Consider the following 17,221-nt stretch of genomic DNA (forward strand, 5'->3'; position numbering starts at 1 on the left):
AGAAAATAAAACATTACAAATTAATCTGTATGTAGGTATTCATAAGTGAAAAATGCCATCAAGCTAATTTCTCAACATTGCCTGTTACGATGAATCTGAGCAGTGTGATGTTGATTATAATGAGAGAAACTACAACAGTTATCATGAATTGTTTTATAAGTAATCTAATAATGGGACACCTGGGTGGCTCAGTGGGTTAAGCATCTGACTTGATTTCAGCTCCGGTCATGATCTCAGGGTCGTGGGGTGGAGCCCCATTTCAGGTTCCCTGCTCAGCAGGGAGTCTGCTTGGGATTCTCTCTCTCCCTCTGCCCCACCCCCTGCTCACTCACACACTTCCTCTCTCTCTCTCTCAAATAAATAAATAAAATCTTTTTTTAAAAAAGTGATCTAATAACCTGTAAACTGTAAAATGTTTATATATATCATAGCAGTCATTTCTTTGTTTTTAATATTTTGAAGGACTTAAAGCCCAGTAATATAGTGGTAAAATCAGACTGCACTTTGAAGATTCTTGACTTTGGACTGGCCAGGACTGCAGGAACTAGTTTTATGATGACACCTTACGTAGTGACTCGCTACTACAGAGCACCTGAGGTCATCCTAGGGATGGGCTACAAAGAAAACGGTCAGCAAACACTATTTACTTGAAATACTGTTATTTGCTTTTGTTTATCAGATTTCTTATGTAAAATTTTTAAGCTGAAGTGCATAGAAGTTAAATGTATCACTGAAATGTTTATCACAAGTTTGAAAGTAACTATAAATTTTGTCATAAATGTTTGGAAAAACTTGGGGCCCCTGTTTATTTAAATATAAGTACATAACTATCAACACTACAGCTGGATAAAGGATTTGTTGCAGTGGCTCCTAAAACAGAACGTAATGCCATTTGCTTGCCTATAACTTGAAAATGAGTATTTCTAACAGGGGCTCAAGGAAGTATATGGTGGACTGACATTTTATCTTTAGTAATAATCCTACTTTGCATTAGTGATGTTTGAACCTATTTCTAAACGTATGAAACTAAAGTTATAGCACTTAGTGTAAACTTTAAGAGCTACAGTGAGGCCATTCTGCAAAGCTGATGGATAATTAAGGTGATCTTTTGGAAGAAACAGTGTTTCATCAGAGCCTTGTGTCCCACCTTAAAGAAATGGCATTATTATATGTGGGTATATTCAATTAAATATTTCAGCATTAGAATCAAGGTTGAAGAAAATGATCAGGCATGTAGTTCACGTATGTTTTAAAATGTTATATATATATGTACATACGTGTAACTTAAGTTTTGTTGAATCGCAGATATTTAGGACATAAATAAATCTACACAGGATTATTATGGACTTAAACTGTAACTTTTAAAATGTGGTCATTTCATCGAAAATACTCCCTAGAATAGGACCTAGATGTTTTTTTTTTTTTTTAGTAAGGAATCTGGAACAGCAGTTCACTTTGAATCAAGAAACTCTTATTAATCTTCAAGATTCGTTTTTATAAAAGACAACATTGAACTGAGGATTTTAGCTTAATTTCCTTTACTTTTCTGAATTAATTAAAAACAAATACTTCAAATATTTATGATTATTTTCTTTAACATGCTGTTTTTTCTTACTCTCTAAAATTGTTTTATACCTTAGAATTCAGTGAGTTGGATTTAGTATTAGACTCTTTTGAGAAATGAGACTTTCAGTGACCATCATAAAGATTACTTTTGCATTTGCTATAAAGCTATCAATTGTCACAGATACTGTGTCACTCAGTGTCCTGTAAATGTGATCTTAGTGATAGCTTCCTACCAGAAATTAGCACCAAGAGAAACTATCATAAAGAATTGACATGCTTTCCTGTCTTAGATAGGAATTGTATAGATCACTTTATTGCCCATTTTTGCCTCAGGAAACAAAGTCGAATGTAATGCTTAATCATGATAACAATAAGGTTAAACATTAGAACTTCCTTCTTTCGGTAACATCCCACTCCCACTTGTTTTAACAACTTTGTTTTGTCTTTTATTGCAAGCTACCGTAAAGCTTTTTACGAACTGTAATATAATGGAATATATTTAAACTGCCTAATAGACTAAGCAGTTAGACCATTTAAAGCTAGTTTTGTGTTTGAATCAGGCACACCATATTTTGAGAAAGTCTTCACTAACCCAGGCAATATCTTCTCATGCTTGCAGATTTTGAAATTTGTTTAAAAATATGTTTTTCTTAAGGTCACCTGCATAAATTACGTCCTGGATATTTAAAGTTTGCTCTTCTTTAAAATCTATAGGGAAATTTATTGTGGTAGATTTATTCCAAAAATGAAAACCTTGGAAAAAAATTGTTCTCTGAACTGATTTATGAGTATTACCTTTTCCTCTAAAATTTTATTCTTGAAAGTTGAATCATATAGAGTCATACGAATTTTAATATGAAATTTTAGAGAAACTTTAGTTCTACAGGATTTCCAAAATTTATTCCCACCTTTGTTACAAAGATTCTGTAATGAGCTGGCAGTCTCTTTATGAGTACATTAGAAAGTACAGACTTCTAATTTCATAAGTCCACCAGCATGGGCACTTCTCCCTAACACTTACTTCTTCCCCTTTCTTCTTTTGCTCTTAAAAAGGACCTTGAAACTTCAAAAACATATGCAAGTTTCTAAGGCTTTCTTTTTAAATTGCTTATTCTTCCCCTCTTCTATTAAACTGCAACCACCTACTCTCCTTTTTTTTAAATTGAAGTATATAGTAGGCATACAATATTGTTTCAAGTGTACATCATAGTAATTCAGTCTTTATATATACATTATGAAGTGATCACCACAATGGATCTAGCTACCTCCTCTCCTTTTTTTTTTTAACCAAATTTTCAAACCAAAGATACAAAATGTCAGGGTGTATTAGTGAACCAGGTGGAGATTTCCAAATTGCCATTTTCTTTGTCTAGCAGATTATTTCCAGCATTGAGAGCTCCCATTAAAAGTTGATGAGGGTCAGTAAGTCAACAAGGAGACTCCATGTAGATAAATCTGTGGGAACTTTCATATTATATCCAACTAAAACTAACTTCTTAAACGAAAGCAGTTTGGTTTTATGGGTTTAAAAAACCTTACGTGGAAAACATATAAAATATACTTCTTTTATGAAGTTTTGTTCATTGATTATTTGTTCATTTTCTATGCACTTGTTCCTTTTGGGATAATAGGGTAAATGTATTGTGACATTGCCAAGAAAATAGTAACTCAATTCAGAATAAACATAGGACTTCTCAAATAAATTTATCCAGTTTGAAATCCAGTTTGAAAATTTCTGAAGAGCTTTTGATTAACTTTTTAATTGTAATGACTCATAGAAACACATTCTTTCTGTTAAATATTTTAATATACTAGATTATTTCTGCTCATGCTTTTTTCTTTTATTTGACTTAAAGAGAGAGTATAATGCACAGTTGAACCTCAAAATAGTGTCAAGATTTTATTATTTAAATTTTGCTGCCTCGTGTTCATTTTCAGCCTTATTTGAAAAGATGTGTTCGGTTCTGTTTCATATTTTATGAACAATTTTTAGAGACAAAATTTATAGGTTTTTCAATTACGTGATTTCTGTGCATAGCTCTCACTTTAAAATTAGATATGTAGTTAAAAGGCTACACTTCACATTTGCTTTTGTGAATCAAAGCCTTTTGAAAAATATTTTGTGTTTTAAATTATTCCATTAGCTAAAATTAAAATCACTTTTTTCTTTTTGTGATGTTTTGCAGTTTTTATATAATGCAGTCATATTATGCTTCTTTGATTTTAACGACCTTTTGCTTTGCTTTTCCTTCTTTTGTGCTGCAAACATATAGTGGATTTATGGTCTGTGGGGTGCATTATGGGAGAAATGGTTTGCCACAAAATCCTCTTTCCAGGAAGGGACTGTATCCTTGTGCTGCTGCAGCAGTTAAATTAGTTAGGTGATGAACTTCCTTATATTCTCTAATGAAAATAAATATGGTACATTCATATATATGGGTTTCTTTAAACAAATGTAAAGTTTGTGGCTGTTATAGTTCAAAAATTGTTGAGACAAGAAGCTGAAATATTTGTAGGCTGCATCTGGCAGTAGGACATACAGTCTCTGCTGGTAGTTAGAGCACATTCACTGTCATTCATTTTTATTTTATACTGCTTTCTATAATTTTAAAGTATACATGGTGTATGTGATTTTTTTTAATGTTTAAATATTTTTTTTTTTTATTTTAACCAAAATCTTTATGTTAATGTCATTGCATTTTGTTTTCAGTTGACATTTGGTCAGTTGGGTGCATCATGGGAGAAATGATCAAAGGTGGTGTTTTGTTCCCAGGTACAGATCGTATCCTTATCTTTGGCCTAAAATGTAGTTTCTAAAGGTCAAAATGTATGGTAGCACTTCAGCTTGGTCAGGTGTAATGTATTTTTGTCTCTCCCTGATAATGAAGTATTGTTAAATTACTCTTTCAAAATACCACCTGCTATTTGACATAGACTTTCCTTTCCCTCATTTATTGTTTTATATGTTAATTCTGACAACTGCTCAAGTTAATTATCCACAATTACTTGCTGGCTTTGAGTTGATTTATTTAACCTAAATCAAAAATCATGGCTTGCATTAAAATTTCTAATAATTACACACTTGAGGAAGTCTAGAAGTACTTAGGACTTAATATGAATTTTAGAATTGTCTGTTGCTTCTGTTCATCCTTTTGTTTTGTTCCCCCAACCACCTCCTCTTTTGTTAATGTTCTTTGTGTTTTGTGTCTTTTGGTTGTTGTCTCATTGCTCAACATAACATACTGATTTTTTCATCTGAGAATTTTAGCAGTAATAGTTTTATATTGTGAGTAGATTTGGATTCATTCTTTTTGTTCATCTGACTAGTTTCAGTATTTATATTAACAGTGATCTGTTATGTGTTTATCAGTTAGTAACACTTAGAATTGTTATAGGAGGAGGAATGGGAAAAACCGTACTCACTGGGTTATAGTAGGAAAGTTTGAGTTAGTCTGCAGGGAGGACTTGGAATATAAAAACTAGGATGAAAAAGACCAGGGAATCTTAACCTCACAACTTACCAAAACGCAGACTCATTTTCTTAGGTTTCAGAGCTTTAAAAACATTTTAATTAACATAAGCTAAACAAAGAATGGCAAAAGAAAATGCCACTTTTGTTAAAGCCATCATTTTTATTGCTACTGGTTATTTTCTGTTAGTGCAGAAAACAAAAAAATATAGGACAGATAATAAATATTTCTTATCCTCCAGGAAATGCATTCACATTTTCTGATAAGCTGGAACAAAAGACAGATTTTGTATTCTAGAATTATGTAGTTTAAATTTAGAGTCCCTGTAGGTAGTAATTGTCATTATTCCTTGAGTCACTTACCATTTGTATTTAGAATTTGTGGGTTTAAGCTTCTGTTTTAATGGTAAAATCAGTATTAGTAGACACACACACACACACACACACACACACACACACACAATAAGGTTAACAAAGCTTATTTATTGATACTTTGTATCTACAGTCATTGCCTTTTACAAGGTGGCTGTAAGAGAAGATTTATAACTGCCACATTCTTTTCTTAGGATTTTTTAAATTGCCGTTTTCTTGTTATTTTAATATAGATATGGCTAATGTGTTGAACATTAGATACAGAGTATTTTTCTTAGCTACTTGATATTAGATATTGATCAGTGGAATAAAGTTATTGAACAGCTTGGAACACCATGCCCTGAATTCATGAAGAAACTACAGCCAACAGTAAGGACTTATGTTGAAAACAGACCTAAGTATGCTGGATACAGCTTTGAGAAACTCTTCCCCGATGTACTTTTCCCAGCTGACTCGGAACACAACAAACTTAAAGGTACTTTTTATAAATATGTATATTTAGTCCCATTTGGGGTGTGTGTGTGTGTGTGTGTTTATGTTCTTAAGGGATATAACCCAGCGTTCTCTCGGGGTGGGGGAAAAAAGGGAAAGGTTTTAGTTAAATTTTTGTTATTTTATTTTATTTTTATTTTTTTGTAGTTCTGTTTTTTTAATCATATGTATGACCTGATTTTATAGTAAAATCTATTCTTTTTAAAACATTTACTTTTTGATAAATGATAGTTTCAAGTTTCTAAAATTTATGATAATTTAAAAACTTTTATGAAATACATGTACATTAACATCATTTTTTTTTACAGCCAGTCAGGCAAGGGATTTGTTATCCAAAATGCTGGTAATTGATGCATCTAAAAGGATCTCTGTAGATGAAGCTCTCCAGCACCCGTATATCAATGTTTGGTATGATCCTTCTGAAGCAGAAGCTGTAAGTTTTTTTCTTAATGTTTGAAGAATATATTGAATTAAAGTTAGGTTTGGAGGAAATTTTTTAATTTTAAATAAAAATATACATAAATGATTATGGTGTTTTTCTGTTTTTGCATGAATAGTATCTTAAGTTAATGAGCATATCCAAGCACCCTCCACACAAAATAAAGTTACATCCCACTATTTCTTGCCTTTTTGCCTTGGTACATGATGCGCTAGAATGTTGAGCACTTTGGGAGAACATTCTGACTAGTTTAGTTACAAAACAAACTGTTGTGTCCAAAGCATAGCACAATTCTGTGATGTAAATGTGACAATTTCAAAAACTAGAAGAAAAGAAAAAGAGAGTTAAACATCTTTTTTCCTGTTGTGAAAATGTCATCCAAAACTAGTTTCTACATAAGAAGGCTGTTGGTGATTGGTCAGTGTTGGTCTAATGATGTATTTTTGAAAGTCTCTGCCTGGCTAATAATTCAAATAATTATAAAGAATTTATATACTACCAATAAACTGACTCAATTATTGTTGCCTTGTGTTTTTCAGCCACCACCAAAGATACCTGACAAGCAGTTAGATGAAAGGGAACATACAATAGAAGAATGGAAAGGTAACATTCACCAGATTCTTAGAGATGAAACTGGAAGAGCTTATGGATCTTTATGTTGATTTATTCATGTGAAGGAAATTAAAAATATTTTCTATTATTCATAACTGATATTTGGTAAAAAGACTATTAACATTTTTACAGAAGTAGAAAGTAAGTCTCCTTCTGTCCGTGACTTAATCTGAATCTCTCAGGTTTCCCACCCTGACACATTGATGCTTTCTGGAATTTTTATGTTCTTCCATAGTGTACAGATATACAAACTTGTGTTTGCTGTCTCCCTCATTTCCTCTCCCACTCTGTGTTAATCACAAATGGTGATATACTGTGCACACTTGATTTGTTGATATAATCATTTATCTTTGAGATTATTCTGTCTTGTTCCATGTATCTGGCTTATTTGGTTTAATAGCTGATTAGTGTTCTGTTGATGGCTGTGTCACAATTTCTGTATCCAACTCCCTCTTGAAGAGCTTTAAGTTGTGTCCAGGTTGTTGTTACAAACAACTCTGCAGTCTTCTTGTGCACATGTGATAACATGCCTGTAAGAAAAATCCTACAAGGAGATTTGCTGGGCCAAAGGATATTTTTCAAGTATTTCCAAATTATTCTCCAAAGAAATTTTAGCAGTTTATACTTCTGTCAGCATTGTGTAGGAATGTCTGTTTTACCCCCACCCTTACCAACAGAGTGAGTTAATTTTTAATCTTTGTGAATCTAATATAGTAGTTCTACTTTGTGAATGTGGGTAAACGTTAATAATGCACTGACTGTCATAGAAATGTTAAAATATTTCTGTCTTTAAAAGAGTCACTGGATCATTGGGGCTAGACAATTTTTAGATCCTATTTACTTCCATTTGATTTGTTGTCATTTAGTAGTTTGACCACTTTTAGCTACGTGACTTTGGGCAAGTCACTTGGTCCCTTCTTTACCTGATCTTAAAATGGAGACAAAAGACATGTTATTAAGAGCTTAAGTACCTAAATAGTTGGAAAGGCTAAAGATAGTGGGGAGGTATAAACCTGAACAGGTGATCCATCTATGAATCTATTTGGGAAGAATGAATTTGATTCTTTTTTCTTAGGAATAACCAAGATTAGTTTTCTCTGAGTTAACTTTTGGGAAACATGTAGTTAGACTCTATAGAGCCCACCAGAATGATAGAATTGAGTAGAACCTAGTACATCTGTATACGTAATAAGTAATGTACAAGGATGTAATTGTGGACCAAAGTATGTATTAAAATATCTTACCTGATATTTTTATATATCATTACATTTACAATAGACATTTATGTGTTTCCTGTAATCTTAATAGGCCACCAATTGTAAAACACACATAATTATACCACTAAGAGAAAACACTGCCAGTTGCACTGCATCATTGATTATAAGATGCAACTCCATTTCATAGATATTAAACTGGAAAAAGTGCATCTTAAAATTAGTGAAACATAGTACAGTTGACCCTTCCATCAATGCAGGGGTTGGGATACTGACTCACACACAGTCAAAAGTTCACATAGAGCTTTGGACTACCCCAAAACAACTGCTTATAACCTGCTGCTTTCTGGAACCTTTACTAATAACATAGTTGATGAACACATATTTTATATATTATATGTATTATATACTGTATTCTTATAATAAAGTAAGCTAGAGAAAAAAATGTTATTAAGAAAATCATAAGACAAAATACATTTACAGTACTGTACGTATATTTGTTGAAAAAAATCCACGTATAAGTGGACCCATCCATTTCAAACCTGTGTTGTTCAAGAGTCAGCTGTATTTTTGTTTGTGTATAAAGATGTATCTGTGATTTTGGATTACTCTAAACATGTTTACCTTTATTCTGTATCTTTTTCTCCTAGTCCAAGTGCCGCTCATTTACCCACAAACTGCCTTTTTTTAAGATCTACTTAAGAGTTTTAGCATTATAATAGAAAAAAAAATCCATTGCCAGAACCATTAGCTTACAGGTTGTTTTCCGTAATTAGTACTCCTAATTAGCTTTGGTTCCTATGCCCTAATACCTCTTCACAAATGGGTGTTGTTTTCTCTTTTTTAAAAAAAATCCTATTTGAAATACTTATCATTCCTTTTTGTTGCTTTCAAGAAAAGCATCTTCCATTCTTTCCTCTATCCAGACTTCCTATTTTTCCTCCTTCTAAGACCAGAAGATTACCATAGCAAGCAAACTTAGCTGTCTTTAGCTCCTTTTCATTCTGACATATCCACTTACTTTACCTTATAATCAGAGATTCTTTATCAGCTTAATTTAAGGAATTAGATACCTTGAAATTCTTTGAACATTTTCTGCTTGTACATTTTTCTTAGAAGAGGGTTCATTGCTCTTACGCACTTCTCACAGGATTCCATGACCCAAAGAAGATGAATAATGGTGATGTAACATCCACTAGAAGGTTCTTCTGAAGTAGACATTCCGACCCACAAGGTGCATCACACTTGACATAGAAGAACACAGGGCAGGGGGCACATATGGCCTCAGGACAGCATCTGCTCTCCCTTCAGTTGGAGCAGTGCTCACAACAGTCCACCTACTGTACAGTAAAAAAAAAAGATTTCCATGGAGAAATATTGACTGTGATAGCATGTCATGCTTCAAATCATAAGGATTTGAAGGGTAGCTACCTGCTTTTTTAAAAAATAAAAATGTATTTATATTCCATTCTGATTAAAGAAGCTTTCATACATGCTTGCATTTAAATCTTTTAACAGATATCTGGATAAGCACCTGATGGACTATACCACAGCTCAGGAAATAGATGTGAATAAGACAAATGTGATTCAAGCCCTCACTGAGATTGAATTGAGCATTTGTAGTATGATGTGTAGGATGATACGGTATAGTACAAAATGCTGGTGGAGTAAAAAAGATAAGGCTTCTAACCCAAGCACTATCCTTAATCCAACTTTAGAAACATTAGTTATAGCACAGATTTTTTTCTTTTAGTATAGTTCATAGTTCAAGATCAGGGAATTGTTACTAACACCTTTGAATCTCAGACTGACACTTAAGGGACTCTTTGCCATTGAAAGGACACTATTAGAAATAGTTAACGTGTATAAAAATGTTTTACTTAAAACGTAGATATCTGTGAGATTGGCTCTCAGACTTTTGAAAAGTTTGTTTTTGTTCACTTCTTTTTCAGAGTTGATATACAAAGAAGTTATGGACTTGGAGGAGAGAACCAAGAATGGAGTTATAAGGGGGCAGCCCTCTCCTTTAGGTTGGTTACAATATAAGCTTGGTTAAGGTTACAGTTTACTTCTTCTGTGGTAATCTTCAGTTGCATGAATCCTGCAGTTTACCACGGTTCTTGTTCAAAGTTTAAGAAGTATAGGGAATACAACTTGGGTAGTTAAATTTGAAAGCACTGGTACACTCTTGTACCAATACATCATACTAATTAAAGATTTGCCTATTCCCATGCCCCTGGCTATTTCCTTGTTGCATTTGAAGACAAGCTCTCAGAGGACCTTTTGTATTCCAAAGTGTTTATTGTTCATCATTAGACAGAATAGTAGGATAATTTCAAACACTGAGATGCTGGGTTCTGGAGCAGTGGTTTTCAACCGGCTTTGATTGTTTGTTTTTTTATTGTTAGTCACCATACAGTACATCATTAGTTTTTGATGTAGTGGTCCATGATTCATTGTTTGCATATAACACCCAGTGCTCCATGCAATACATGCCCTTCTTAATACCCATCACCAGGCTAACCCACCCCACCCCCACCCCTTCCCCTCTAAAACCCTCAGTTTGTTTCTCAGAGTCCATCAACTGGCTTTGTTTTTAGCATCCTTGAGTGCCTAAAATTCAGCGCTAAAAATTCTTACTGCTCAATTTGGAAACCATTGCTTTTATTCCATAAATGTGTTAAGAACTATTGTATAACTTGAATTATTTAATAAACTCAAATTTGGAATGACCCTTATTTAGTGATCACATAGTTCAGAAATACCATAAAAAAGTACTTACCTAGAACATGAATCACCTTTAACATACTTCCCACCCCCCATGACATTCCCTCCCATTTCCTAACCCAACTCCCTTGAAAGGATTTCTCTATTGGTTATATATTCCTGTTTGTTTTTTTTTAATCCAGGAAATGCTTCTTAGCTATACTTTCACTAAAGGAAACAGTCTTCCCCTACTTTTTTTTAAAAAATATTTTATTTATTTACTTGAGGGAGGGAAAGAGTGAGAGCACAGAGGGAGAGGGAGAAGCAGCCTCCCCGCTGAGCTGGGAGCCTGACGCAGGACTCGATCCCAGGACCCCGGGATCATGACCTGAGCCAAAGGCAGACGCTTAACCAACTGAGCCACCCAGGCACCCCAGTCTTCCCCTACTTGATCTGTTTAATAAATCATATTTGCTTTTATCAAGTATTTATTAGAGTAAAAATAACAAGACTAGGGCATTTTAGTGACCCTGGCAAGTCATATAACCTCAGGCAAACTGGGACAGTTGAACTCTAAGGCCCTTTCTTTTAAAGTGATTTTAGCCTTTGTCTTGGCTTTTGCTTTAAAACAAGATGACCAGGGGGCACCTGGGTGGCTCAGTAGGATACATGTCTTGACTTTGACTTCAGCTCAGGTTTTGACCTCAGGGTACTGGGATGGAGCCCCAAGTTGGGCTCCCCGCTCAGCCAGGAGTCTGCTTGTCCCTCTCCCTCTGCCCCTCCTCCCACTCATGTGGTCTCTTCCCCTCTCTCTCAAATAAATGAATAAAATCTTAAAAAAAAAAAAAAAAAAGATGTACCAGAATACTGTTTGGAGTTTACAGTGAGAAGATAAGTCATTTTTAGTAGGGCAGGCAGTAGTTTTTAACTTTGTGGGTCATATATCTCTTTGAGATCCTCTCTCCAACAAAATGCAGTACAGTCTTCCATGTATTATCAGTATTATTCACGCACAACCTAATGAGCCTTTTCAAAGCCAAGAGGAAAAAAATTATTGACCACTAGAGGTAGCCGGTACAGTATAGGTAGCTCGGTGTGCAACTCTGTCTGCAACTGATTTGCTGTTTTGTTTCTCATAGCACAGGTGCAGCAGTGATCAATGGCTCTCAGCATCCATCGTCATCATCGTCTGTCAATGATGTGTCTTCAATGTCAACAGATCCGACTTTGGCCTCAGACACAGACAGCAGTCTAGAAGCGTCAGCCGGACCTCTGGGCTGCTGTAGATGACTACTTGGGCCTCGGGGTGGGGGGGTAGGGTGGGGGGGGTGGGGAGTCATTGAGTCATTGATAGAACTACTTTGAAAACAATTCAGTGGTCTTATTTTTGAGTGATTTTCAAAAATGTAGAATTCATTTTGTAGTAAAGTAGTTTATTTTTTTTAATTTCAAGTGATGTAATTTAAAACTTAAGTTGTGTTTTAAAACAGCAACAAAACTGTATTGTATTTTCGCTGTAATTAACTGTATAATGTAAACCTAATTATTTTATCATGGTTTAAAATTTTTGCATATTTGCTTTATCTTATGCTGCTGATTTTTTTTTTTTACTGAATTTGTAAGATTTTGTTTATCAAAGCAACTATTATGTGGTGACTTGCCTATATCATGAATTATTTAAGATTTTTATAGTTTTTTTATTAGAACTTTATTTCAGATGTTTTGTTCATGATGTTATCCTTCAGGGTTATGTGCTTATCAATGAAATAACCCCAGAGGAATGAGGGAAAATAACCTGTAGCCAGTTGTATTCAGGAATAACTACTGTAAATGATGAACGTGTTAAAAAACCTCCAATATTTGCTACTTGCCAATCCTAATTTAATTACAACAGTTGGTAGGTATCTTACATTGTTTTTTGGCAAAAGCCCCATCATCTAAATGGCAGAGTAACTCAGAGCATGTCTCTGAAGATGCTGGGCGTCTACTACCGTCCTCCTATTCCCCCACCGCACACAACAAAAGTAAAGTAAAAAGAATATGGTATTTTCTGCAAATTTGTGGCATGCTCAAAGCTTATGATCACATAAAGTCAAGAGGATACTTCATGAATAATACATTTCAATGCAAATAAACAGATGGTTCACTTCTACTAGCTATGAGCCTGTTTTTCTATACACTGAGTTAATCTACTCAGGCTGTAGGTCCCAGCAGTGGTCTAGAGTCTGGTCTTTCCCTTTCCTGCAGCCTCAGGCCCTTGGACCTTTCTGGTTTCCTATCACAGTATCAGTCAGTTGAGCACCAGTTGTCAAGGTGTTTCTGGCCATTTGATTCTACCTGTAGCATAATCATATTTATACTAGCTGTTGGGAGGTTCCAAAGCCTACTTCAGTTTCTGTAGGTGATGTATCAAATGAGCAATATATCGTTCATCTGAAAATAGTAGCACACAGCCATATATAGGATATCATTTTCTAAGGACTGTTTCTTCACATTGAGCAGAGCAGGCATAAGTGGTGGTTATTTAGTCTGAGTCTTTGTTTTTTTATACCTGATTTTCAATAAAACATGCAATGTGGATATTGAGTAGTGTAAGAATGGTGCTGCTCCTGACAAGTGTATGTTAACTGTTTACATTTTATACCTGCAGGATTCTTTCTCCACAACTGAATTATTCTTAAGTAAATGTCATTGAAGTCTCATTATCTCTGAAATACATTCTCTGTATTGCCCCCAGGCACCTTTTGTTATTTTTGGAACAAGAGGGATTTCATGTAATGAACTAGGAAATGCATACTTAAGTAAATGACAAGGTTCTAGGCAGAAAGCCCATGGGAATTCATGACCAACAGGACCAAGAACTGGTGCATCTCAATATGCAGTGTCTGAAAGTTCGCTTGGCATGTTATTCGTATATTTAGTGCAAAATTCCTTTTGAGTTAGGTATTTTAGGTTATTGTTAATGTGCAATATTTAGGATTAAAATACATTAGCCTTTTTCTATCCTTTGAAATAGCAAGTTTGTTTTTGACGGTTTCAAGTCGTGATTTCCAGCCTCTTGAAGTTGTCAGCCTTTTTATCAATCCCTTTTCTACTCATACAACATGGTGCGTTAATTTTATTAAGCAAATTAGAGTTTTGAGACTATAACACCTCTTGAATTACAGAAACAGAATTGGATTTACGATTTTAGCAGAAATTTGAGCATGAGTGTGTTCTTAGTTTATATTTGGCAGTTAATCAGCTTTATTTTCCCTGGGATAGATTGTTTCGCTGTTGCACTTTAACAGCTGACATGCTTTCAGAAGTTTCCCATATTTTCTGTTTGATTCTAGTAAGCCATCTCTGTTGATTAGAGATCTTGCTTAAGCAAGGAAAACCAGGTGTTCTTACTGTATCATTTGTTAAATGCCAGCTCCCCCTTGCCAACCAGCGTGCTTCAGTTGATGCAGAAAAAAGCAACTCTTACTAGTTAGCATAGACTAAAATACTGAACAAATTCTATCCTGAAAACAAAGGCTGTTTGTTAATTGTTGCGTGCCCTGGGTTTTTAAAATGCAGTATCTAAATACAGCTTTCCCTCGTCTCTTAAATCTGTTAAGCTAAAGATGTACTGGTTCTTTTGATTTTACAAGCTTTTTGAACCTTTAAAACATCTTAAACATTTGTGTGTTGTTTTTTTTAAGAGAAATTACAAATAAGATTTCTGTCAAGCAGTACTTATGTAAAGCCACCTTGCTTCTCTTATAACTTTGGTTTTTCAACATTATATATTTAATATACCCATTGTCTTACTGTCAGAAAATTATTTTGATTTATTATTCAACTTTCTATCATTTTATTATTCAGCTTTATAGGAAAGAGACACTAATTCTTTCTACATAGTTCTTCCTGGTTACTACTCTGTTACTCTCTAATATATACTGACCATTTGTAAAATAATTGTGGTGTTGGGATTGCTTAATTATAATATACATAAATAGAGCATCTCAACTCTTTCATACTGTTTGCTGAACAGTTCTCGTTTTGTCACACGCCGTTGGCTGCTGATTGTTCCTGGTATGCACTCTTCCAGGTTGGTTCAAGGCACAGTGCTTCACACCAGACTTCCTAAGAGAAATGCCAGCCTCTTAAATGAGGAGGCTACCCACACAGCCCCCTTCATAGTACAGAGAAGCTTGATGGTATGCAAAGCAGCAAACTTTACTGTAAGCCCTTTCATTATTCTCTTCCATGTTAATCCTGCTGTTTTGTCTAAGAAGATGAAGGTAAAGAGGACATCAGTGTCTGATAGTGAGATCAGAAGCGGGCAAGTGAAACTGTTTTTGGGGTTACAGATAAGACTTGGTTTACACTGTCGGCCAGTATGTGCTATACATATGAAGACATAACTACTCAGTGTTGCCTAGGCACAAGCCTGCACAACATTTTGAGGTAAAGACATAGTCTATTTTCAAAAATACTGTTGTAGTTTGTGAGTGTTATTCATTAGTCACACATTAGCTGTAGAGTGAATGCATGAAGCCCCATAACCCCAGTAAACTCTTCTCAGTAGAAAAAGCAAACACCACTGTTCTGTCATTAGCAGCCCTCTTAAATGTTGCCTCCGTATCCTTTACATGTTAGTGTACATTGTGTTTCTATGATCTCTCTTAGCTTTTTCCTGAATCAGAGGAAACTGATTTTTCCTTAATAGCAAGAAAGATGAAGAGGTAAAGGGCATTGAAGCAGAAATGTATAGTTTGGGGTACGATTAGAAAACTCACAAGGAAAACAAACGTCCTAATTAATTTCAAACTAACTGCTCTTAGTTAAGTGCTCTTAAGGAGAGTCTCGTAAGAGTAACAATTTCTGGCCATTTCTAGTTTAGATTCTCTTCGTTCCTGAAACTTCTGAGAAATATTACCTGTGGATTAGTTTTGCACAATGTTCTATTCTCACAATAATTTACAAATTAAACTAGGTTTTTATTGAACTACCTCACACTAATTTTCTATGCTTTCCCAAGTAAGCTATTGCCCTTATTGTAAGCTCTTTACTGAGTGTGAATTATAAATGTGTGTTAAATACTTTATAGCCAATGTTGACACAATACCAGTAAGTGTGTAAAATATATACCTTGCATCAGTAAGAGAGACTCACGTGGAAAATCTTTCACTGTATATCTTGGAAAATTGTGTTAGATGTGTTCGTTGGACATTATTACTGTCTGTTTTTATAAGTAGAAACCTGCTCGTGATACCAGTCCATTCTTTACATTTTACAAAAGGAATAAATCTTAGTAAATTTTACGAAGAAATAAATTACTTTTGTAGGCCCGATATTTGGTATATTTTTGAGAAGCTCTTAATCTTTTAGCTGAATGATGAAGTTAAACTGAACTAGCTGTCTACCTGGACTGTGACATCTATTTTCTCATTACAGTTTATCCTGTTCAACGGGTTTTAAAACCTGGAAACCTGCATATGATAATTGACATTTGTTTTTCTCCCTCTATGATACCATTCCTTCTTCATTCCTGTTCCTTCCCTGTGTTCCATTCCCTCTCCTATCCTCTCCTCTAGACAAAACAAAATGGGGCACTTTGTAGGGAATGCTGAGATAATTATTGTGGTTTTTAATCATTCATGCCCTAGTCATTAAACATGCACCACTGGAATGTAAACATTGTTACCTAGTATGTTAATTGGTTATAATATTTTAAATAAAAAAGAAAAAAGTGGTATGAAAAATATGAAATTAAGAGTTTTTTCATTGAAAACAAAATGTAAATTTGTGGTAAAAAGTTTTTCTGGGTAATCTTAAGATTCCTGTGGATTGGGATTAAAGGGGTAGTAGTATTAGGGCAGGTTTCTTAGATTTGGATTTATACAGATTGTGAAGAGCCTAAAATATCACCCTGGGTTTCTGGTTTGTCTAGTCTTGTTTTTCTTGTGTTTAAAATCTCTGGAGAAACTTTATCTAAAAGGAATTTTCTTCAGTGCCTTTAACCTAGTCCTTGGTAACCATGTGGGAGAGCAGCCATCATGGCCACTTGGTAAAAATAAGTTTAAAGAGGATCTATTTAAAAATAAACTGGGGATTTCAGCTTTGAGTGTATTTTCACCTTCGCCATATTTATATTCTCTTTGCCTGTGCTGGCCAGGATGTCTCTGTATGACGACACTCCTCTATCTTGCTCAGCTCTTGCTCCAGAAAACTATCTTATCCATGCTGTCCCCACCCTCACCTGCACTGAAACTTCCCTGCTTTGAGGAAAGGACAGGACAGGGGGTAGGTCTTTACGTGATCACTGCTGCTCCATCAGCCGATGTGGTTGCCAACCTGGTGCATGCACTCACTGTTTTTTTT

The 17,221-nt window shown here is 34.7% G+C and overlaps 1 protein-coding gene across 3 annotated transcripts; it reads left to right on the forward strand.

Moving 5' to 3' along the window:
* Window positions 1-397: 397 nt before the first annotated feature.
* On the forward strand, window positions 398-12,179 carry MAPK8 (mitogen-activated protein kinase 8). Of its 3 annotated transcripts, none has more exons than XM_032432424.1 (7): window positions 398-628; window positions 3,840-3,911; window positions 5,700-5,882; window positions 6,208-6,332; window positions 6,878-6,941; window positions 10,117-10,194; window positions 12,015-12,179. In XM_032432424.1, exons 1-7 carry the CDS (start codon window positions 553-555, stop codon window positions 12,158-12,160), a joined length of 744 nt encoding a protein of 247 aa, XP_032288315.1. In that variant the 5' UTR covers window positions 398-552; the 3' UTR covers window positions 12,161-12,179. The 3 variants fall into 3 exon arrangements, with proteins under 3 accessions (XP_032288315.1, XP_032288317.1, XP_032288318.1); XM_032432426.1 differs by lacking the exon at window positions 3,840-3,911 and adding an exon at window positions 4,277-4,348; XM_032432427.1 differs by having other exon boundaries at window positions 405-628; window positions 12,010-12,111.
* The last annotated feature ends 5,042 nt before the right edge of the window (window positions 12,180-17,221 follow it).

Source organism: Phoca vitulina, unplaced genomic scaffold, assembly GCF_004348235.1.
Source record: "Phoca vitulina isolate PV1807 unplaced genomic scaffold, GSC_HSeal_1.0 scaffold48, whole genome shotgun sequence".
NCBI lineage: Eukaryota > Metazoa > Chordata > Mammalia > Carnivora > Phocidae > Phoca > Phoca vitulina.